This window comes from Emys orbicularis, chromosome 4 (assembly GCF_028017835.1).
Source record: "Emys orbicularis isolate rEmyOrb1 chromosome 4, rEmyOrb1.hap1, whole genome shotgun sequence".
Classification (NCBI taxonomy): Eukaryota; Metazoa; Chordata; order Testudines; family Emydidae; genus Emys; species Emys orbicularis.
In genome coordinates, this window is record NC_088686.1 from 91039476 (window position 1) to 91062823 (window position 23348).

Genomic DNA, 23348 nt, shown 5'->3' on the forward strand with positions numbered 1-23348 from the left:
AGAACCCCACCCTACCGGGAGTCACCTCATGCCCAAGCGGCTATACAAAGGGAGATCCAGGACATGCTACAGATGGGTATAATCCGCCCCTCTAGCAGTGCATGGGCATCTCCAGTGGTTCTAGTTCCCAAACCAGATGGGGAAATACGCTTTTGCGTGGACTACCGTAAGCTAAATGCTGTAACTCGTCCTGACAACTATCCAATGCCACGCACAGATGAGCTATTGGAGAAATTGGGACATGCCCAATTCATCTCTACTTTAGACTTAACCAAGGGGTACTGGCAAGTACCACTAGATGAACCCGCTAAGGAAAGGTCAGCCTTCGTCACCCAGGCAGGGGTGTATGAATTCAATGTACTCCCTTTCGGGTTGCGAAATGCACCCGCCACCTTCCAAAGACTTGTAGATGGTCTCCTAGCAGGATTGGGAGAATCTGCAGTTGCCTACCTCGATGATGTGGCCATTCTTTCTGATTCATGGACAGAACACCTGGAGCACCTGAAAAAAGTCTTCGAGCGCATCCGGCAGGCAGGACTAACTGTTAAGGCTAAAAAGTGTCAAATAGGCCAAAACAGAGTGACATACCTGGGGCACCAGGTGGGTCAAGGAACTATAAATCCCCTACAGGCCAAAGTGGATGCTATCCAAAAGTGGCCGGTTCCAAAGTCAAAGAAACAGGTCCAATCCTTCTTAGGCTTGGCCGGATATTATAGGCGATTTGTACCACACTACAGCCAAATCGCCGCCCCGCTGACAGACCTAACCAGAAAGAAACAGCCAAATGCAGTTCAGTGGACTGATAAGTGTCATAAGGCCTTTAACCAGCTTAAGGCAACACTCATGTCTGACCCTGTGCTAAGGGCCCCAGACTTTGACAAACCGTTCCTAGTAACCACAGATGCTTCCGAGCGAGGCGTGGGAGCAGTTTTAATGCAGGAAGGACCGGATCAAGAATTCCATCCTGTCGTGTTTCTCAGCAAGAAACTGTCTGAGAGGGAAAGCCACTGGTCAATCAGCGAAAAGGAATGCTACGCCATTGTGTACGCGCTGGAAAAGTTACGCCCATATGTTTGGGGACGGCGTTTCCAACTACAAACAGACCATGCTGCGCTACAGTGGCTTCATACCGCCAAGGGAAATAACAAAAAACTTCTTCGGTGGAGTTTAGCTCTCCAAGATTTTGATTTTGAAATACAACACATTTCGGGAGCTTCTAACAAAGTGGCTGATGCACTCTCCCGGGAAAGTTTCCCAGAGTTAACTGGTTAACAATTGTTCTTGGAATGAAACATATTGTTAGTTTTTATATAATCAGTAGTATGTCTAAAGGTACATGTGTCTTATTAACTCTGTTTTCTCCTAGAGCTCCAGGAAAGAAATCACAGCCAGTGTGGAACCAAACGTCCAACACTATCTGTGATTTGGGGGGCGTGTCATAACTATAAAGGGAAGGGTAACAGCTCTCCTGTGTACAGTACTAAAATCCCTCCTAGCCAGAGACTCCAAATCCTTTTACCTGTAAAGGGTTAAGAAGCTCGGGTAACCTGGCTGACACCTGACCCTAAGGACCAATAAGGGGACAAGATACTTTCAAATCTTGGGTGGGGGAAGGCTTTTGTGTGTGTCCTTTGTTTAAGGGGTTGTTCGCTCTTGGGACTGAGAGGGACCAGACATCAATCCAGGTTCTCCCCATCTTTCTAACCAAGTCTCTCATATTTCAAACTTGTAAGTAAAAAGCCAGGCAAGGCGTCTTAGTTTTACTTTGTTTTCTCAACTTGTAAATGTACCTTTTACTAGAGTGTTTATCTTTGTTTGCTATACTTTGAACTTGGGCTAGAGGGGGGTCCTCTGAGCTCTTTAAGTTTGATTACCCTGTAAAGTTATTTTCCATACTGATTTTACAGAGATGATTTTTACCTTTTTCTTTAATTAAAAGCCTTCTTTTTAAGAACCTGATTGATTTCTCCTTGTTTTAAGATCCAAGGGGGTTTGGATCTGTATTCACCAGGAGTTGGTGAAAGGAAGGAGGGGGGGAAGGGTCAATTTCTCCTTGTTTTAAGATCCAAGGGGGTTTGGATCTGTATTCACCAGGAGTTGGTGAAAGGAAGGAGGGGGGGAAGGGTCAATTTCTCCTTGTTTTAAGATCCAAGGGGGTTTGGATCTGTATTCACCAGGAGTTGGTGAAAGGAAGGAGGGGGGAAGGGTCAATTTCTCCTTGTTTTAAGATCCAAGGAGTTTGGATCTGTATTCACCAGGGAATTGGTGAGAGGTTTCTAAAAGCTTCCCAGGGAAGGGAATGGTGGCAGCGGACCAGAACTAAGCTGGTAGTTAAGCTTAGAAGTCCTCATGCAGGCCCCCACACTTGTACCCTAAAGTTCAAAGTGGGGATACAGCCTTGACACCAACTCTCTCAATTTTATCTTGACACCTTAAGCATTCCAACAGCAGAAGTCCAAATAAAAAGAATCCCATGCTTATTTTTTTAAATTCCATAATTGATTAACCAATCTTATAAGTTTAGGGAACTTACCCATGTTTTTTGAATGCTTGGAATTGGCGATACTGCATTGAAAATACTGAGAAAATATTATTGGCAAGCTTTAAGTGTGACTAGTGTAGGTAATTTTGCCAATCCCCCTGCCAATGCAGTTATTGCCTACAGTATATTTTCTAGTGCTTTGTGCAGCTTCTTGTTAAGCATCTCCAGGGATGGGGTTTCCAGCATATACCTAAGCATTATGTAACTGCAAGACAAAACTGAGCGGCAAAGTCACTACTAGACAATCCCCTGTTCTAAATGGTCTGTGGATTGTTAATAAAAATACCATCAATGTCATAGTGAAGAAAGAAAGGAGGTAAACAATTCAGTACATTTATAATACTACATGTAGTGTTTTGGGGCCTGAGTGCACTGAGGTTATGTCTACACAGCAATTATCCACCTGTGGCTGGCCCATGGGACCTGACTTGGGCTCACAGGGCTCAGGCTTTGGGGCTGTAAAATTGCAGTGTAAATATTCAGGCTTGGGCTGGAGCCCGAGCTCTGGGACCCTGTGAGGGGAAGGTTACCAGAACCTGGGCTAGGGACGTAGGTGTTTCATTGCTGTGTAGACATACCCTTAGGCACTTAAAAGCCTAGCCTTTAGTCAATAAGTATAATTATTCAGTCATGACTATTGAAAGGTAGTGTTCAAATTTTGAAAAATTAATTCCATGTAGGAAGCGAGGCTGCCTTGCATGACATAATACATTATTCTTTGCTCTTATACAGCATCTTTAAAAAATAGGTTTCAAAGCACTTCACAAAGAAGGGCAGAGCCTTAGCTCTATAATCAGAGGGATAGTAAAAATGGTCTGGATTTAAAAAAAATTAAAATTCTAAAATACTCTTTTCATGGGCAACACAGCAGGTGCCATATAAAGAAAATGTGTGTGACGCATAGTATAAAGATTATATCTGCATTCCTTTGCGATCACCTGCATAATTACTCATGGTTTTGCCATTAATGAGTGATGCAATCATCCAAAACTCACGCCTGTAGAATATCTATACCTCACAAGTCATTATGTATTCACTTTACCCTTCTGAAATGTATTCATTTATTTTGATCTTTTAAAAGATCGCAGCTCAGCTAAACGGTGAGGCTGCTTACATGGTGGAAAATTAGCAGCTGTTTAACACTATGTAGTAACACCACAGAACAGAAGGAGCAAATATCCTGGTTAGGGTCCGATTCTAAGATCACTGAAGTCGGTGTCCAAGGAGTCCAAGTGACTCTATAGGTTTGAATCAAAACTGATTTATCTAGTTTTGTCCATATGGAATTTGGAAATGGAACTTAATATATTGTCATATTCATTGATTTTCATTTCATGTTTAAATGCATTCCTTGCTGCATAGAAAATTGAAACATATTAAGAATGTATAACTGTCAACAAGCTAAAATCCAAACAGTTTGCATCATAATCTCACTTTACTTCTTACCTCACAGGGCTGCTGTGAGAATAAATACATTGAAGATTGGAAATGGTTTGAGATCTACTGATAAATGCTATATAAGAGTGAGGTGGTATTATATAATGCTACATACTTCAGTTGCAACTAATCCCCCCTGGTATTATGATAGAACATTGTTTTGAGTTAACACCATCTGGTATACTGTTAGGCATCCAAGATTCTGCAGTGTATGGTCAACGTATTGCACCATTATCAGCTGTTGGACTGTGCTTTATTTGAGATGTGAAAGCAATAGTTCATTTGCAAAAGATTAGGCAAAGCTGCTGACTGAAAGATGCAGTATTAATACAGTATGTATATATGCTTTTGTGTATGTAACTGTGTGCATCTACACAACGCATACTGTATGCAGTGGTGATATCCATGTGATACTTACATTTGATGTGGACACAGCAGCAAAATCAGGACAGATGCATGCATGGAATTAAGTGGCAAGTGGCAACTTTTATTAAACTTTAAAACAGGGGCAGGGTGCTACTCACCCATACTATTCTATACCAGGAAATTAATTGGTTCCAGTGTGGGAGATACAGGGCTCCTATCTTATAAACATGGGGTAGGCTGGCTTCAGCCTACCTTCCAGGACTCAGCTCTCTCTGAGCTCTAGCAATCTTCCCCCTCCCTCATGAGGGGAACAGAGATTGCAGCGGGGTGGGGAACTTGGCCCGCAAGGACCCCAAGTTCTCGCCCTATCACATGAGCCCAAGGCCCATCACCAAAATCCCAGGTCTTTTTCCTCTGGGAACTGTTCATTTTGTTCTCTTAACTGAACTGCAAACCACCACCCCAGTACCTCAGTTAGATATTAGGCGCATTTCCACGTAACCCCATTGTGTCTTGAAGATGCTGTGAGGAAGGCAAAAAACTCCCTGGTCTTCTGTCAATTGGCCCATGGGAGAAAAGAATCCTTCCTGACCCCCTAAACAGGCAATTGGATAGACCCAAACTATCTCTCTGACCTGGTTCCTGTTCCTAGTTCTGGTGGGTAGGATGGCCTGCTGGAATGGAGCCAAAAGAGGCTCAACATGGCCCCTGCACCTGGTTAAATCCTGGGAGCTGGGGAATGCTGGCCAATCAGTACCACTCTCTCCCAGCTGGCCAATAGGTGCCAAATTCTCCCAGTGGGAGGAACTACCTATTGTTCTTTGGCAAGTGCCTCCCTCCCTTGCTGCTGGGGCCGTCTCCCTTTCACTGTAAGCCCCAACAAGTTCCTTCACCCATTGATGCAGGTGGATGGCATTTATCTTTCACCTAAGTCACCTTCACTCTTCTCACTAATCACAGCTCTCTGCCAGGGCTATTTATAACATTCCAAAACTCTGAACAGCTTTGAAACCAATTAAATTGCACCAAGGACCGGGATTAGTCCATAGTTTAAGTGTACTGGGTGTATCACTTATTCCAGCTCCTGGGCAGGAGGGATGATTGAGTGATTAGGGCACTGTCTTAGGAAATGGGAGATCCAGTTCAATTCCCTGCTCTGCCAGGGACTTCCTGTGTCACCTTGAGCAAATGATTTAGTTTCTCTGTGCCTCAATTCCCCGGCTGTAGAATGGGTATAATAGCAATTTTCTACCTCACGGGGTAGAAAATTTTGAGGATAAATGTATTAAAAGATTTGAAGCACTTTGAGATCTACTGATGAAAAGTCCTATTTAATAAATAGGCATTATTATTTATCATCATCTTGGGTTGGGGCGGGGTAGATCTTGTTTTCATGGTATGTATATTATCTATGACTCATTTGTATATGAGCAAGAATATATATATGTTCTTCTTTAGGTGTTGCCTTGTCCACCTTTGTGCAAACCACACTCCATTTTGCAGCTAAACAATGTCATTTATTATTAAGGCTAAGATTTTGTCACGGATATTTTTAGTAAAGGTCAGGGACCAGTCACGAGCAATAAAAAAAAATTAATGGAAGCTCGTGACCGGTCCCTGACTTTTACTAAAAATATCCGTGACAAAATGGGGAGCTCAGCTGTGGGATCCCCACACCACCCGTGGCGGCTCGGCACACCCAGGGGGCCCCTTGCAACTCCCGGCTGCTGTGGCCTGAAGTCACAAAGGTCTCTGGAAGTCACAGATTCCGTGACTTCCACGACCTCCATGACAAAATCGTAGCCTTACGTATTATGTATTCCACAGTTTGGAAGGATTGGTTGACCAGAAATTGTCTAATGTTTTTTAAGTTCATCACTTAATATAAATTACCAGCTTACTTTGCAACAGTTGTCATTTTAATGCTACATAGCTTCTCTGCTATTCAGTGCTCTAGCCAGAATTTAGTTCTAATATACATACAGTTTTTAGCAATGGAGGGGAAAATAACCTAAACTCAAGGCAGTGACAGGCTCTTGCAACAACATAGCCCTAATCCCAACTGCGACTTCTATATATTTTTGCAATACAGATGCTAAATAAAAATAACAGGCTATACAGAACGATAAACCAGAAATTAAAAAATAGGGAACATTATTTTTCAGTACAGATTTTGTATCAATATTTTTGTTTATACAATGTACAAATCAACTTTTTAATTTCAATGTAACCTAATCGTGTGTGTGCGTTTCTAAAAAAAAAAAAAAAAAAGGCTGGAAAGATGGAGGAAATGAAAAGCTAGACAAAAACGGAAGCCTTTCTTATTAGCTGGTTTTGTTTTAATGTATGACAATAATATTACCTATATGTCCTCACATTAGTCTTCATTATTTTGTAATCAGCATTTTGCGCTCTCATAGGAAGAATGCAATCTATTCTTTTTCAGTTGGCCTCATCACTTTTTTCCCATGGTTTTAGTAGTATTATGATTGCAAAATAACTTTTAAAAATATCCTAAGAGATCTGTGTGATTTACTTTGGATATGTTCTGAACCACATAAAAAAACAAATTAAAGACATATTAGTGTAGTAGTTCAGAGTATGCTTTCTGAGATTTAGCCTGTTTTTTTCCTCTCAATACTCATTTGGTCAGCATCAGAAAGTGTCTCTTGTTTCTGTTAAATCAAGAGCAGCACTAATTTTCTCCTGGTCCTCTGAATTCTACTGTACACATTTTAATGTCCAGTACAACTAAGTAGCCTCCTATATAGCTTACTGTATAAAGCAGGGATGGGCAAACTTTTTGGCCTGAGGGCCACATCTGGGTACGGAAATTGTATGGCAGGCCATGAATGCTCACAAAATTGGAGCTTGGGATGCAGGAGGGGGTGAGGGTGCCGGCTGGGGGTGAGGGCTCTGGGATGGGGCTGGGAATGAGGCGTTGGGGTGCAGGAGGGTCCTCCAGACTGGGACTGAGGGGCTTGGGGGTCAGGAGGGGGATCAGGACTGGGATAGGGGGGTGGGGTGCAGGAGGGGGTCGGGGTGCAAGCTCTGGGCTTGCCTCAAGCAGCTCCTAGATGCAGCTCCGGCACCTCTGCGCGCCACCCCATCTGCAGGCGCCGTCCCTGCAGCTTCCATTGGCCATGGTTCCCGACCAATGGGAGCTGCGGGGGTGGCGCTTGGGGCAGGGGCAGCGTGCAGAGCCCCCTGGCTGCCCCTATGCATAGGAGCCAGAGGGGAGACATGCTGCTGCTGCTTCCAGGAGCCGCACGGAACGGGGCAAGCCCCCAACCCTGCTCCCCGGCTGGAGCGCCGGAGCAGGGCAAGCTCTGGACCCTGCTCCTCGGCGGGAGCTCGAGGACCAGATTAAAATTTCTGGAGGGCCGGATGCGGTCCCCGGAGCCATAGTTTGCTCACCTCGGTATAAAGTGTACTCAGTTGAAGGCCTTTTTAAATTCCTATTGGACAGATTTTGCCATTGTTACTCATGTTGAGTGTAGTACCTTACTTTGCAAGCAGTCCCTCTGAAATTATTCTATAATAATTCTAATGGACCTGGGTGTGCCACCCTTACATTACAAATAGTACCTTACTTTATGAGGAGTCCCACTGATGCCACGGAAATCATGGGCAATGCTCACAAAGTAAGGTACTGTTCAAGCAAGGAGAAGTTGCAGAATTTGGCCTTATGTTACTCAATCATGCAAAAAGCAGGGTTGTTATAGTGGAGGAAACAAAACTATATATAATATACTATAGTCAATATGCATGTACATGCATTTTTTCAATATCTATTTAACTAATTAACATAGGCATAATTATAGGGAAATCAAAGAGACAGCTCTCTGCCCCTTCCAATCACCCAAAATTTCAGCTTCGGAAGGATAACAGTTGTCTTTCTTAGAATCACCAACACCATGAGCCAGGCCCAAAAATCTTGGGATTGGCTTAAAAATTAGATTCTTCTAAAAACAAAAAAAAAAACCTGAGTTTGGGATTCTTTTTATTTGCCTTCCAGTTTTTGAGTCTGTCAAGTTCATGCTTTCAAACTTTTCTTTGCAACCATGAAGGCCAGAAACTTACTTTAAAACAGGGCTCCACTGAGTTTTAAGTGATGAATAAATCTTAAATGGTCCCTTTCTGATAGGATGTTTACCCACACATGCCATGAAAGGATTAATATGGATTTGAGAAGCCAATTAATCACCTTGTTTGCACCTGGAGGATGGGCCAGAGATAAAGCCTAGCTTGGGAGAGGGGGAGAGCTAGAGCTTTTTCCATAAAGAACTGGGTGAGCCCAGGTGGAGAGTGGAGACCCAGGGGAGAGGTGGGAAAGAGGTCCCTCTCTCTGGGAAGCAACATAAAAGACAGCTGAGAATTAGAGAAAAGCAGACAGTCTTTTCCCGGGACAAGGTGGAAGCCTGACTTGAGACAGGGACCTGAGGAGTTGTAGCTTCCTTGAACTCCTAAGTGTTCAACCCTGGGCTGTGGGGTTGAGTGAGGCACAGAAGCCTGTGGCTAGACAAGAGGACAGTCTAGTGCAGCAGAGGTTACAAAGTGGCTACCAGCTGAGCCCAGCTGGGCTGATTGTTTGGTTTTGCATACATTTTTGTTGAACTTTGGTAAAGGACTCTGTCCCCAGAAGGGACAGAACTCTGTAAAGTAGTCTGGCTGGAGGGCCAGGACACTCCTACATATGGAGTAGGCCAAAGGACAGTGGGAGAGAACTGAGGCAATGGGGCTGTGATGCCATATCCAGTCCAGAGAGGGTGTGTTGGGGCAGCAACTTTGCTACACCTTGTTATACAGGAGTTAATCTTGCAGTATGTATATTTTGAGAAATATAATGATGTTTTTACTGTTACTTTTTCTGACTACAACTACACTTCAAATTTCCATATGGTCCAAGGATCTTAATATATTGAACATCTCCCAGAGCCCGTTTGTGTGTGAACTATGAAAGGAAAACATGACACCATCACCAGCTGTTCAGGGCAAGAGATGACTTCCAACATGAAACGGGGATTTGAAGAGCAATGCCTAATTTAAATAACATTGCTAAATGAGAAGATGCTTTCAGGCTGCTTCACATGGACTAAGAAAGACTGTTTTGATTTTTGGTTTGCAAAAACACCTCATTTGCTAGCTTTAGTTTTTGCAAACCCAGAGATATTTAGTATCAATTTTATCTGAACCATGAATGTTTGGGGGGTTTCAGTTCTGGTTCATCTCTAAATCCAATGGTTGGATCGACATGTAACTTACCCTTTCTATGGTGTCCTTTTATAGATAATCAGTTCTGCAGTTGCATAAACCTTTTGTGCTTAACAGCTATCCATGACTTCAGAAAAGCATTAAGCGGTTGAGTTTACATCAGTACTGATAAGATCAGTAGTTAAATAATGGATTATATGTCAGTAACAGCACATTGGAGAGGGTTTTTTATGAAAGCAACTGTTTTAAAACAGAACCCACAGTACTGAACATCCAGCAGGGTGAGATGTGGTTCATTTCAGGTCTCCTAGCACTCTTTTTACTATATTAGACAATAAGTCCACCGTAGAATTTAGAACTATGTATGGAAAATATTATAACAAACAAAATAAATGTAGTAAAAAGATTCAAAATTTTACGTGACCTCTTGTAATTCTCCAAGAACTTTACTCCAGGGGTTCTCAAACTGGGAGTTGGAACCCCTCAGGGGGTCGTGAGGTTATTACATGGGGGTCATGAGTTGTCAGCCTCCAACCCAAACCCGGTTTGCCTCCAGCATTTATAATGGTGTTAAATATCTAAAAAAGTGATTTTAATTTATAAGGGGAGGTCGCACTCAGAAGCTTGCTATGTGAAAGGGGTCACCAGTACAAAAGTTTGAGAACCACTGCTTTACTCTCTCTGTGTCTTCTACTTTTGTGCTTTTGGGAGGTGGTTGTTGATATTTTGTAACCTACTGGAATTTGTAAATGGCTTTTCACGGATCCAGAACTACTTAAGTTAGTGGTATATGGTATTAGAAGATTTTACCAGGTATTTTGAAGGGATACTTGCAGTGCTGCAGAGCCTAATGAAACTAGTATTTCTATTTATCATAAGAGAAAGTTGAGAGAAATACACACACAACTTCAAGTACTGTAATTCCCACAATGAATAACCTAAATTACTTGAATCCTGTGAACTTATCAAGAAAATCTCCTGTATGCCAAATGCACATTAAAACGGGGTGGGGTTTTGGCCACGTTTGATGCTGGTACAGCATATCTTACTTTTGCAGTGGAGTGGCCGAGCTGAAACTCTTGTTTGAGGGGTGGTGAACTCCATATGTGTGTATTCAAATCCACGCTCCTTTTTTCCAGAGGGTTTTGTGGGTGGCTTCGCTGTTAGATTTCTAGCTTTCGGAGCATCCAGTGTGACACCAGAAAAGGCTATCCTTCCTGAGGAAAATAAAATATAAAAATAAAAAAATGACTTCCAGAGGTGGCCTGGAAAGCCAAGTTCCGTATAGTGGGATCAGGGTATAATCATAAAAGGAGGAAGTTATGAAAGACTTGAAAATTACAAATAAAAACACTTAACTAAACCAAACCCTCGCATGGAGACTAGTAAAGCAATGGTGGCTCTTTACAGCAGATGGTTTTTATCCTTTTTTGAGGAAGATAAAATATGATGTTTATCCACTGCTGTAATTGTTCCCTAAATACAACTTTACTCACCATCAGCTGTTCCAAAATTCTATGGGAGACTACAGCCCCAGTTCTGCTTTTGTTAGCGTTACTCCAGACTTCCATCAGTGTAACTAAGAAGAGATTCTAGCCCTACTTTTCAGAGGCATACCATCATAATCAGGGCCAGCTCCAGGGTTTTGGCCGCCCCAAGCAGCCGAACAAAACAAACAAAACAAAACAAAACAAAAAGTCGCAATCGCGATCTGCGGCGGCAATTCAGCAGGGGGTCCTTTGCTCCGAGCAGGGGTGAGGGACCGTCCACCGAATTGCCACCGAACAGCTGGACGTGCCGCCCCTCTCCGAAGTGGCCGCCCCAAGCACCTGCTTGGTAAGCTGGTGCCTGGAGCCGGCCCTGATCATAATGCTCCCCAGAAGGCAGGGGAAATAACCCTGTAATTTTCCACAAATTTGGGCTCGTTCTTGCAAACACTTAGAGTAACTTTCCCCATGTTCCTACTCTTTTGCATATCGTTATTCACATCTCTAAGTGTTTGCATTATAGGGTCCTAAAATGACAATGTTTCTTGCAATTGTTACCATTCTTTGTTGTCATTTTCCCCTGGCTCTTTGAAAGAATAAAGTATCTTTATTGTTGGGAAAAAAATGAATAAGATTCAGTCACTGGGTTTGAGTCAATTAACAGCGCTGCAACTTTCTTGCTCAGGAGTGTGAAAAAACACCCCCATGAGGGCAGCAAGTTGCAGCGCTGTAAAGCACCAGTGTAAACAGTGCCCCGGCACTGGGAGCTACGCCCCTTATTGAGGTGGGTTTTTTTAGAGCGCCACAACCACATAAGCCATGTTAAAGCGCTGCCACGGAGCACTTTAGCATTGCCAGTGTACACTAGCCCTAAAGTGAGTTTTCTGCCATGTCTTTGATATTCTGTGTTTGCCATCAGTCTTTATTACACAATGTCAGTATTTCCCAAACATTTGAAAATTGAGTCCTTATTCAGAAGAATGAAACCAATCTTTTCTTCCACTTGCTATGTGGTGTTAAAGGCCTACACATCTTGATTTCTATCCCATTTGCTTCCTACACTTTGGGAAATACTTTGTCGTTGGCACATCCTCTCCTTTCTTAAATGATGTGATAAGCAGTGAAATAGTTGTGTGCATCTGAAGTAGTATCTGTTGAAATGAATGGGGGGGATGGGGGGACTTCATAATTCACAGCTGCTATTTCAGGTTTTCTGAAAACTCTGGTAGATGTAGGCATCTGTTACTCATTTCATGCTTGAAGGTTTTCTTTGCAAATGTAATAGCTAAAATGTGTGTTATAATTAAACCTGAGATTCTGGAGAACAATTGTCAGGTTTGTCCATGCCTGCCCTTCCAATTACCCCTTCACATGCAATTCAATGAGCACATGCCTTGCACTATGCAGTATTTATGTTTAATGTTTACATTTTTTCTAATGTATAATCCTGTTTGTAACCAATTTTATTTGTTTTTCAGAATGAGATGAATGCCATAGCATCATCAGGCCTCTTCTTCAAAGATGGTAAAAAGCGCATTGATTACATCTTGGTCTATAAAAAGTCAAGTCTACAAATAGAAAAAAGAAACACTTTTGAAAAGAACCTGAGGGCAGAGGGCTTAATGTTAGAAAGAGAGGTATGTCTTCTAGTATATATTTATTCTGAGATGACCTATAAATTATTGTGATAAACTATTAAATGTTAAGAATATTCCTAATTTGTTACAAACAGACTTTCAAAATTATAAGTGCTGACCAGGATTTTAGTGTTATATGTTACCATCTAAATCAGAAAGGGACAGGTTCACCACTATGTTGATCTTGTTTATGTTGGCATTATTCCATTTAAATCAGTGGAGATGAACTGATGTATGGAGTGGTACAGTGGTCAATTGGGCCCTATCTACTTAGTGTTTTCTTTCTCACTCTCCCAGCTGGCACAGATGGGAGCACTGTGAAGTAAAAACTGAAGTCCACCCACTAGTCAGTCCAAACAGCATTGATAGGCTCGAAAAAGAGTCCCTTCCCAATCTTCTTTTACTGATTCAGACCAGGGACTTGAATATGGATCTCAGCATCCAGCTAAGTGTCTTCACCACCAGGTATTGGCTCTTCTGGGGTGATGGAGTGTCTATCTCTGGTTTTTCATGAGAAACTTTGAAAGGGTAAATGTTTGAAATTTTTTAAGGGAGGAGATAACCATTTACCACCCACTACTCTATGAGATCTACTCTACTCTACAAGATGATGAGGTTGATACGTCCCATCTGATTCCCCCAGAACCATTTTAACAGTATGCTGAATTGGTGGCGTTGTTGGGCCAAGGATAGCAGTAAGATAAAATAGGATGTCTATCCACTGCTATAATGTTTCCCCAAATACAACCCCCTACAACTACTCTGATAGCAGTAATAGCTCAAAATATCTCAGCTAAGGGATTTAAAGTCAGAAATCCTGCTAGGAAAATGTGTTTTGTCTGTTTTTTGAATTGTAGATTATAGAGCAGGAATATTTATGTACAAACTCAATTCAGAAGCAGGCTCTGCACTTTATTCTCCTCTCGCTTGTGAACTTCCATAGCATTCAGTGGAATTACTCCTGATTTACACCAGTTAAATGGAGACCAGAATAGGGTCTTATTTAAACAAAGTTGTTAGACTCTTTCAAGTCATTCGTGCACATACCTACACACAGTCTCAGCTAATTTGACAATTAAATTAGCTAATTTTGAAATTATTGTATTTAATATTGTTGTTACTATTTTGATCCAATCTAGCAAAACAGAAAAAAAATCTGAAAATGTCTGATATTTTGAAAACAGAACCATTATCCCCAAAAGCCTATTAACAAGCAATAAACTTGACATTTTAGAAAAGTAAAGCTTTCTAAATTCAGAATTTAATTTGAATATCAGATAATTCTCTAACAAGATATTGTTTAAATGTGACAAGTTTAGATGCAAAACAATCATTTTGAAAGAAAAAAAATCATGCAAAGCAACATTATAAGTCTGTAAAATGACTTAAAACAAAACTGTAAATCTTTGTAATTGTAATGTATTTATTCTTAAATTCACTTTATTTTTTCAGTCCCCTTAATATGACACCTTGCAAGCTGCCACGCAAAGACAGTATAGTTAAAAACATACATTACTGTGCCCTTCCGGTGTTATGTAGATAACATTTTCTCCCTATTATCTGTGTTTTAAAGGTTGTTTGCAGTGTTGTTGTAGCCACACGAGTTGGTCCCAGGATATTAGAGAAACAAGGTGGGTAAGGTAATACCTTTTATTGGTTGATGGAAAAAAAGCAAGCTTTCAAGCTTAACTAGACCTGAAGAAGAGCTCTATATAAGCTCAAAAACTTGTCTCCTCCAACCACGGAAGTTGATCCAATGAAAGATATTACCTCACCTATCTTGTCTGTCTTAAAGGTTAAGCATTGAAATGATTAATATTCCTTCAAGAATTATAGAATAAAAGTAGCATTTCCTTTTAGATATGTGTAAGAAATATTGTCATGGACCCAACTATCTATCCTCAGGCAAAATGCTCTTTGGCTTCAGCATGGCAGTTTTCAGTGAGTAAGAACTGCAGGATCATGTCCACTGATAAGTGACTTCTGCCAATATTTATAAATTGGAAGCGGTCTGTCAGCATAGTGGATGAAATTCAATCCTTTCCACAACATGGATAGGAATTCACCACCAAGTAACAGGCAAAGTGTGGGGCATCTCTGTAACTAATCCCTTTATACCAACTGTTCCGGCTCCCTGCAATGGAATAGTGGCTCTGATCTCTTTTTGTCAGATTCACTGGGCTCTCTGGGCTATCCAGATCCCCTTTTTGTGTGCTGAATGATGTAGAGCTGGCATTGGAGGGGTGAGAGTCCCCTATATGCCAACTTCACAGCCATCTTCCTCCCAAACAGAGGATGTTCTACTTTTCCATTGTGTTCGGAGCCTTCTGCAACTTGATTGTCTTGGGATGTATTTTACTCAGAGTACTAGTACTGAGAAGCCTGTTAAAACAAGGGGAAAGAAGTGAGGAGGGATAAAGACAGAAAGCATGTTAACTATGAAGGAGATTTGATGGAATTACTTTCTAATGTCCTTCTTGCTGCTTGCATGAGACACTCAGACCTGAAGTATTTTCAGCTCTTACTCTCACTCAGTGGTGCAAGATCAGGTCCTAAGTGTATATTTAAAAAAATTAAAATCCGCATAAGATTTTATAATCCTTTCACTTGAAAACAAAATGAAATAGGTAGTAGTAAAAATTATTCCCCATCCACACATACACCATAGCAAACCACTGTCATGTCCTGATAGACAAACCCCCACCCTCCGCCGCCCATTCCTGACCAGTACTCTGAAATAACCGAGGCAGAAACTACTACCAAAAATCTACAGTAGGTTTTACACCAGATCCAGTGCATAATGAGGTGGTGACTTCAGTGGATTTATACAGATTAACACAAGATGATGATCTTTCCCTTGCTGTTTTAATTAGTTCTGAGGAAATGTCCAGCAGAGTGATATGATAAATGAGTTTTACATATATTTACATTTCATTATTTACATTCCTTATGTAAAGTCTCATTGTCAAATTAATCACTGGCATAAATGGGTATAACTCCTGTTAACTTCATTAAGAGTTGTACCTGCTTTCACCACGGCCTTAATTTTGTCCTTCGAGTGTATTAACAATAGGCTTTCAAAATCCAATTGTCTGTGGTGATAAACCATTTTCAGTTCCTACTCTCACAGTTAAAACTTGTAAAGAGGACTGAGAGGGAAGGAAGATGAAAGGCATGTATTAAAACAAAGAAGATTGCTAACAGAAAGAACAATAATAAAATGTATACTCAAAATGATTTACCACCTGCTACATTGCCAATTACTTTAATATTAGTTTCTCTCCAGAGATATCGCATTGATTTAAAAAGTAATCAGCAACCAGCTGGAAAGTTTTCTGGAGTTAAACTGCAGGTGGGGGATAAAACAGAAAAAATAAACATGTCACTTATGAATCCAAACTTATTGTTATTAGATTTATTAAAAAAAAATTGGTTAAAAATATTAATTTTAAAATAAAATAAAAATCCAAAGACGTGGAATGAGGTGCCCAGGTGCTATTGACTTTTAATGAGAGTTTCGCATCTAACTGCCTGTTTGGCCTTTGAAATCTCCCCCAAAATGGTTAAGAATGGACCTTGGAAGGTCCATTTCTTGGAAGAAAAGACTCAACCCCACCAGTATGTTTGATCTATAAAAATGCAAGTGAATACATCTGGAGGAAAACAATCTGAAATTGAAATATTGACCAGGAAGGAGCAATGTAGGAAGCAGTAATAATAAGAAAATAGAAATATTGTGATGGGAATGCCCTCAAAGTCATCGAGTCCACCCCCCTGAGCCGAAGCAGGACCAAGTAAACTTAGGCCATCTTTGACAAGTGTTTGTCCAACCTGTTCTTGAAAACCTCCAATGACCAAGATTCCCAACCTCCCTTGGAAGACTACGCTAGGGCTCTCCAATTTGTCAGTCATTTTAGATTCTAATCTTCTCCTCCAAAGTGCTTGCAACCCCCCCCCCCCCCCCACTTGCTGTCATCGGCAGATTTTATAAGCCATGGTCTCTACTCCATTATCCAAGTCATTAATGAAAATATTTAATAGCACCACACCCAGGACTGACCCCTGTGGGACCACACTAGATAAGACCTCCCAGTTTGATAGTGAACCACTGTGTGTATGGTCTTTCAACCACTTCTGTACCCACCTTGTAGAATTTCATCTAGACCACGTTTCCTTAGTTTGCTTATGATAATGTTATGTAGGTCTGTATCAAAAGCTTTACTAAAATCAATATGTCACATTTACTGCTTCCTCCATCCACTAGGCCACAGACCCTGTCAAAGAAGAAAACTAGGTTGGTTTAGCATGATTTGTTCTTGACAAATCCATATTGGCTATGCCTTATAACTTTATTATGCTCTAGGTCCTTTCACATAGATGATTTGCTCCAGTATATTTTCAGGTATTGAAGTTAGGCTGACTGGTCTATAATTTCTGGGTCCTCTTTGTTCCCCCTTTTAAAGATTGGTACTACATTTGCCCTTCGCCAGTCCTCTGGGACCTCATCCATCTTCCATCATTTCTCAAAGATAGTTGCTAACAGTTCTGAGTTTGCTTCAGCGACTTCTGTTTAAGTACTTAGGATAAATTTAATCAGGTCCTGCCAAATTGAATACATCTAGCTTATCTAAATATTCTTTAACCTATTCTTTCCCTATTTTGGTTTGCATTCTGTCCCCATTGTTAATATTAATTGTATTGAGTATGAGCACCATTAACTTTTTTAGTGAAGACTGAAGCAAAATAGATGTTAAGCACCTTCGCCCAGGGCCGGCTCTGTCTTTTTGGCCGCCCCAAGCCAAAAAAAAAAAAAAAACCCTGCGGCGCGGCCGGAGCGTGGGTGCAGGGGGACCGGCTGTGGGGGAGGGAGCGGGCGGGAGAGAGAGTGAAGGGGACGGTCAGGGCTACAGCGGGGGCGTTGCCACGCGGCCCCTCCCGCTGCAAAGCCTCCTGCTGCCTGCCGCGAGGGCTCCGCTCCGGTCTGCGGGGAGGGAAGGAAGAGGACTGCCCTGCAGGGTGCTCCGGAACCAAAAAAAAAAAAAACGGCCGTGCCGCCCTAGGATTGGGCAGAATGCCGCCTCGAACAATCTGCTGCCCCAAGCACCAGCTTGCTCAGCTGGTGCCTGGAGCCGGCCCTGCCTTCGCCTTCATGATGTTATAAACTCTTCTTCCATGCTAAGTAGAGGACCTACAATTTCCTGCATCTTTATCTTGCTCCTAATGTATTTAAAGACCAACCTCTTATTGCCTTTTATATCCATTGCTATAGCTCATTTTCACCTTATTCTTTCTGATTTTGTCCCTACAAGCTTGTATATTTCATATTCCTGTTTAGCAATTTGTCAGTTTCCATTTTTTGTAGGATTCCTTTTTGATTTTCAGATCATTAAAGCACTCCTGATGGCATCTTATTATTCATCCTATCTTTCCTTTGCATCAGAATCAGGGCCGGCTCTAACTTTTTTGCCGCCCCAGGCAAAAAAGAAGAGCGCCGCCCCACCATAACACCCCCTCCCCCCAGAGTGCCGGACCGGGCCACCCAAACCCCTGGAGCGCCGGGCCGCTCAAACCCCCGAGCGCCGCGCTGCGCCGGGCCGCCGAACCCTCCACCCTCCCCGAGCGCCGCGTCGCCCCGCCCAAAGCCCTGAACGCCGCACCGGGCCACCCAAACCCCTGCCCCTCCGAAGCGCCACGCCGCCCAACCCCCCCGAGCGCCGAGCCGGGCCGCCCAAACCCCCGGTGCGCCGTGCCAGGCCGGGCCTGCCGAAGCCCCCGCCTCCCCCCCCCCCCCAGCGCCGCGCCACCCAAACCCCCGCCCACCCCCCCCCCCGAAGCACTGCGCCAGGCCGCCCAACCCCCCGGTGCGCCGGGCCGGGCCGCCGAAGCCCCCGCCCCACCTCCAGCGCCGCGCCGCCGAAATACTCCCCGCGCTGCCCGGCCGAAATGAAAAAAAAAAAAAAAAAAACCCTCTAGCGCCGCCCCACCGAACAAAAAAAAAAAACCAACAAAAACACTGCGAACGCCCACCACCACCCCAACATTTGCCGCCCCTTCTAAGGTGCCGCCCCAAGCACGTGCTTCGTCGGCTGGTGCCTGGAGCCGGCCCTGATCAGAATAGTTTGTAGTTGTGCATTTAATATTGTCTCTTGAGAAATTGCCAGCTCTCCTGAAATCCTTTATCTCTTGGGATTTCTTCCCATGGGAAGTCCTCTGATTTTGTCTTTTTTGAATTCCATTCTTCTTATTCTGCTGCTCACACTCTTTCATTTCCTTAGAATCATGAAATCTATCATGTAAAAAGCGACAAAGAGTCCTGTGGCACCTTATAGACTAACAGACGTATTGGAGCATAAGCTTTTGTGGGTGAATACCCGCTTTGTCAGACACATGAAATCTATCATAATGACTCTCACCCAAATTCCCTTTAACCTTCAGATCAGTGTAAAATGGCTGTACCCCTGATTACTTCCTCTGTCATCTAAAACAAAACATTTTCCCCAATACATTCCGAGAACTTATTGGAAATTTTGTGTTTTGCCATATTACTCTTCCAACAGATGTCTGGGTAATTAAAGTCCCCATTACTACCAGGTCTTGTGTTTTGGATATTTGTTATTTGTTCATCATGCAATGCTCAAGATCCTTGAGAAGATTTTGCAAATCAGTAAATTCAGCAAATTAGATGTAATTCTACAGTGTTGATTATGATTTGGGAAAAAATTGAAATCTATAAAGGCACAAAACAGACATGATATTTGTCGTCTTCCCTTAGCAGGCCCACACCAGACTATACCCTTGTTACCGCACCCATATCCCCTATTTAGGCTTGTCATCTTGGGGAGAAGGACATATGGCCTGCTGACACCATCCTTGGGCAGATGGTAGATCCATTCTCCACACTGGTGTCTTCAAGTGGGAGCCACCCATCATAGTCTCTGTGATGCCAATCCAGAATGGTCGTGGGCGGGGCGGGGGTAAATTTTTCATTTACTCACTCTGGCAGAAAGCTGAAGAAAACCACCTCCGACTGCTGTTGGCTCCCAGAGATATGGAATAGAGCCCTATCCTAAAGCCCCTTATGAATAGTTACTAGGTTACTCTAAGGGCTAAGTCCTTTGGAAAAGTAAGTTACAGTAACATTCTTCTGACTGGCTCAGAAACAGTTCATAAAACTGAGTCACTTCCTCTAGGAAAATGAATCACAATGAATTCTGTTTATCTTACTGAGCCCATGGAGTAGGCTCAGCCAGTCTGATTCAGAAGAAATGCAAGGCGACGTCAGTCTTTCAACTACCACTATAATGCCATTTTGAAAAGGAAATTTGAAATGCACCTAAAATGAAGTTATCTCTCAATGACTGTGAGCAACAAGATAATGTAAAAAAAATTATGCTCTACTTTGAAGAACACTTTACTTGTGAAAACTTTCATACTAAAACACTGCATGTTTCTGGGAGCTCTGCAGACTCCAAAAATAGTAACATTGAGTGTGTTTAATTATGTAATGAATATTTCATACAGCACTTCATGTAACATATGGCTTTTGAACTTTCTGTTTTATTATATTGCTTACTTGTTGCTTATAATTTATAATAAATGTAAAAAGGCTAGCACGTAGGGTGAAATCTTGACTCCATTGAAGTCAATGGCAAAACTCCTATTGACTTCATTATGATCAGAATTTCACCCCAAGAATGGTACAAGAGTGTAAGGATAGATTTTTTTTTTAATCAATATATATAGTTCTGGGGAATAGTGTTCCAAAGGCAGTGGTGGAAGCCCTATCTTTAAAGACATTCATAATAAGACTATAAATATAAAACACTAGAAAACAGCAGTCTGTATGGTCAGTGGAATAGACTGGAAGATGTCTTTGATTATGCTCATCTCCATATCTCATTGCAACTTCAGTGCACATATTATCATGTACTATTCTTTACTTAGGACTCTAGATGATGCCATAGACTTTAGTGGGAGCAAAGCGCACACCTCTGAGAGCAGAAGTTGGCCCATAGGCATGTTTTCAGAAACCAGACTGCTACGTGGTACTCAACTGTTAATATATATTTATTTTATCACCCATTGCAGCCAGCTATTACGAGCAACGACATAATGTTTGTTAAAATTCACTGTCCATGGGATACGTTATGCAAATATGCAGAAAGAATGAACATCAGGATGCCTTTCAGGTATTGTGGTAACTATTTTATTTTTAATACTTTGATTTTTATGCTTTATATTTAACTGTTTTTACTCATTCATTAAGGTAACATGGAGTCCCCTCCTATTGTTCAAACTGAACAAAAAAGCCTCCTGCTGCATTATAACTAAATTCCTCTCTTCTGATCTCTTCAAAAACAATAATTTTTAAGGCCAATTTTGGGGGTAAAAACATGGCTGATGATAGAGGCCACTGTATTAAAAGCTTACTTTCTTAACAAACTCACATATCCCTGAAGAACTTACTGCTCAAAGCAAATCACACACATTTTGCAAGACCTTTTATGGAGGTCCTTTTCATGGTCTCAAAAGATCTGTGGTTTGTGGTTTTAGGCTTAGGAGCACGGAATCTTCTTCTGAATGATGGATCACAGCCAGAGCTTGACTGGAATTATATCCAAAGGCAAGGGAAGTTACAGAGTCAACTAATATTCGCTCTTTCAGAGATAAAACCCTGACATTCTGGAGAAAGCCAGAGCCCTTGTGTTCCTGGAATTCTCTTCACTTCCTGTTTCCAGATTGATGATCTTCAGTCTCCTTATTTATTTAGAGCTATACAAATGCTAAAAGGCAGCCTTGTCCATAAACTCTAAACACTTTTAAAATTAAAAATTACAACATAAATGTATTCTTGTAGTAAGTACAGAAATACAATTAAAAATAACCTATCTCCAGGAAACCAGTAGATGTAATATGCAATTCCCCCACCCCTGCAACAATTCCCCATGCTTATAATTTCCCATAATTTTTAAATGCCTGTGGGGGGCGGGGGGGAAGATAACCCTTGTAGTGTGTGCTGAAACTCACTGGATCTGGGATACATCAGGCCAAGGTGGCAATCAAATTCCAAAGTGAGAATGCCTCACTGAGAATGCCCTTACAGCAGCTCCTTCTCACTGACATCAGTGGGGCTCTCGCTGGAGTGCCTCTGCTGATTTCAACTATGACAGTATGGCATGGGGAGAGAGAGATAATCCTTCATGTAAATAGGTCCTAAGCTTAGACTTCACCCAGAAACTCTCAGGCAGCCTGTCTGTCTTCAACTGAAAATAGGTTTGAGTACCCATCCCTACATTAAACCAGAGCATTATGAAATTTAAACTCTTTGACTGAATCATTTCCCAGATCCCTTTTCATAGTAAACAACTTGATTAATAATCATTTACCATGTGATTAAGGAAGATTTTTTGATATTGCCATATGTGCTTCTCTCTCACTTGAATGATTCATTGTTAACGGTTCAAATATTCATTTTTCTCTAAATTTCAGGACCCAAATGAACTCTTTCTTTCTTGCCATTTTAAACCACTAAACAAAATGGGCTTTTTACCAGCAGACAAGAGCAGTCTATGCTGGGTTTGGATCTAGTGCAGAAGCATGAGGCCTCTACACAAATAGCTCTGGTCTCCAAATGATCCTCTGAGTTCCACAGGGCTGGGGGGTGGGTTCAGCAGTCTATTTTTGGGGAGCAACCCCATCGCTGACAAACAAGGAGAAACTCTGTGAGGGGATTCTCAGTTTTCCTCCCCTTGAGCAAGTTTTATCATATGGGAGGGACATCTGCCCTGGGATTCTAACTGAAGATTGGAATTCATTTAGACAGTTCACCAGTTATTTGTTGCTATCTTAGCTTTTGATTGATGGGGAATATCACTGAATTTCCCAGTCAGCCGCTGCAAACCTTACACATGGATTCCATATTTGGCTTTTTAAGATGTTCTTCGGGGCTTAGAGGAGGTGAATTTATTCCCGTGTCTAGTCTTGATGAATCCACAGCTAGTTCTTGCACAAAGATAGGGATGTTCTGGATATTCTTTAATTTGTTGGTGAAACTTACAGCCAGCATTTCTAACAACTTGTTTCAGCTTTGTGCCAGATAACTGGTGTTTACTTCCAGCAAGATGGGAAAAAACTCTTGGTAAAAATATAATAAAATGGGCTCTTAGAGCTAGTCAGCTGCCTGACTGTCTTGTCATGGGGGAGTGATGCAGCCTAGTGGTCTGATTAGAGGAGTGACAGTTTGGCATTCTAATCCTGGTTCTGTTTATGACTCCTGCTGCTGCATTGGCAAAACTACATGAGTCTGTTTTAATTGTCTTTACTAAATTGTGGAAGCAAAATACCTAATTTGCTTGTGCAAGCTGAGGTTGTGTATGTAAATTCAGGTCCATGCAATTTTTTTTTTAAATCAAAACTTTATTAGGTGAGATTCTGACCTCACTGAAATCAATTAGCTTAAATGTGAGCAAGATTTCCCTGTAAAAAAGAGGAGACGATACTTTTTCCTAGCTGACAGGAATGTTGAGATCAAATTGGCTAATGTCTTTGGAGCACTTTTAGGATGAGAAGTGCAAGTTTTCCAAGTTGTAATATTGCTAATTTAGGCTCAACACTCTGAAATATTTGAACAACCACCATCAAAAAAAGGGGGGGGGGCTGTTTTTT

The 23348-nt window shown here is 41.9% G+C and overlaps 1 protein-coding gene across 1 annotated transcript in view; it reads left to right on the forward strand.

The window, feature by feature from the left end:
- ANO3 (anoctamin 3) overlaps nucleotides 1–23348 on the forward strand; it is a 159945-nt gene that overhangs the window by 36627 nt on the left and 99970 nt on the right. The window contains exons 4-5 of the mRNA XM_065402303.1: nucleotides 12525–12683; nucleotides 20772–20872. Of these exons, the coding sequence (XP_065258375.1) occupies nucleotides 12525–12683; nucleotides 20772–20872 (260 nt within the window). The remainder of the gene's footprint in view (nucleotides 1–12524; nucleotides 12684–20771; nucleotides 20873–23348) is intronic.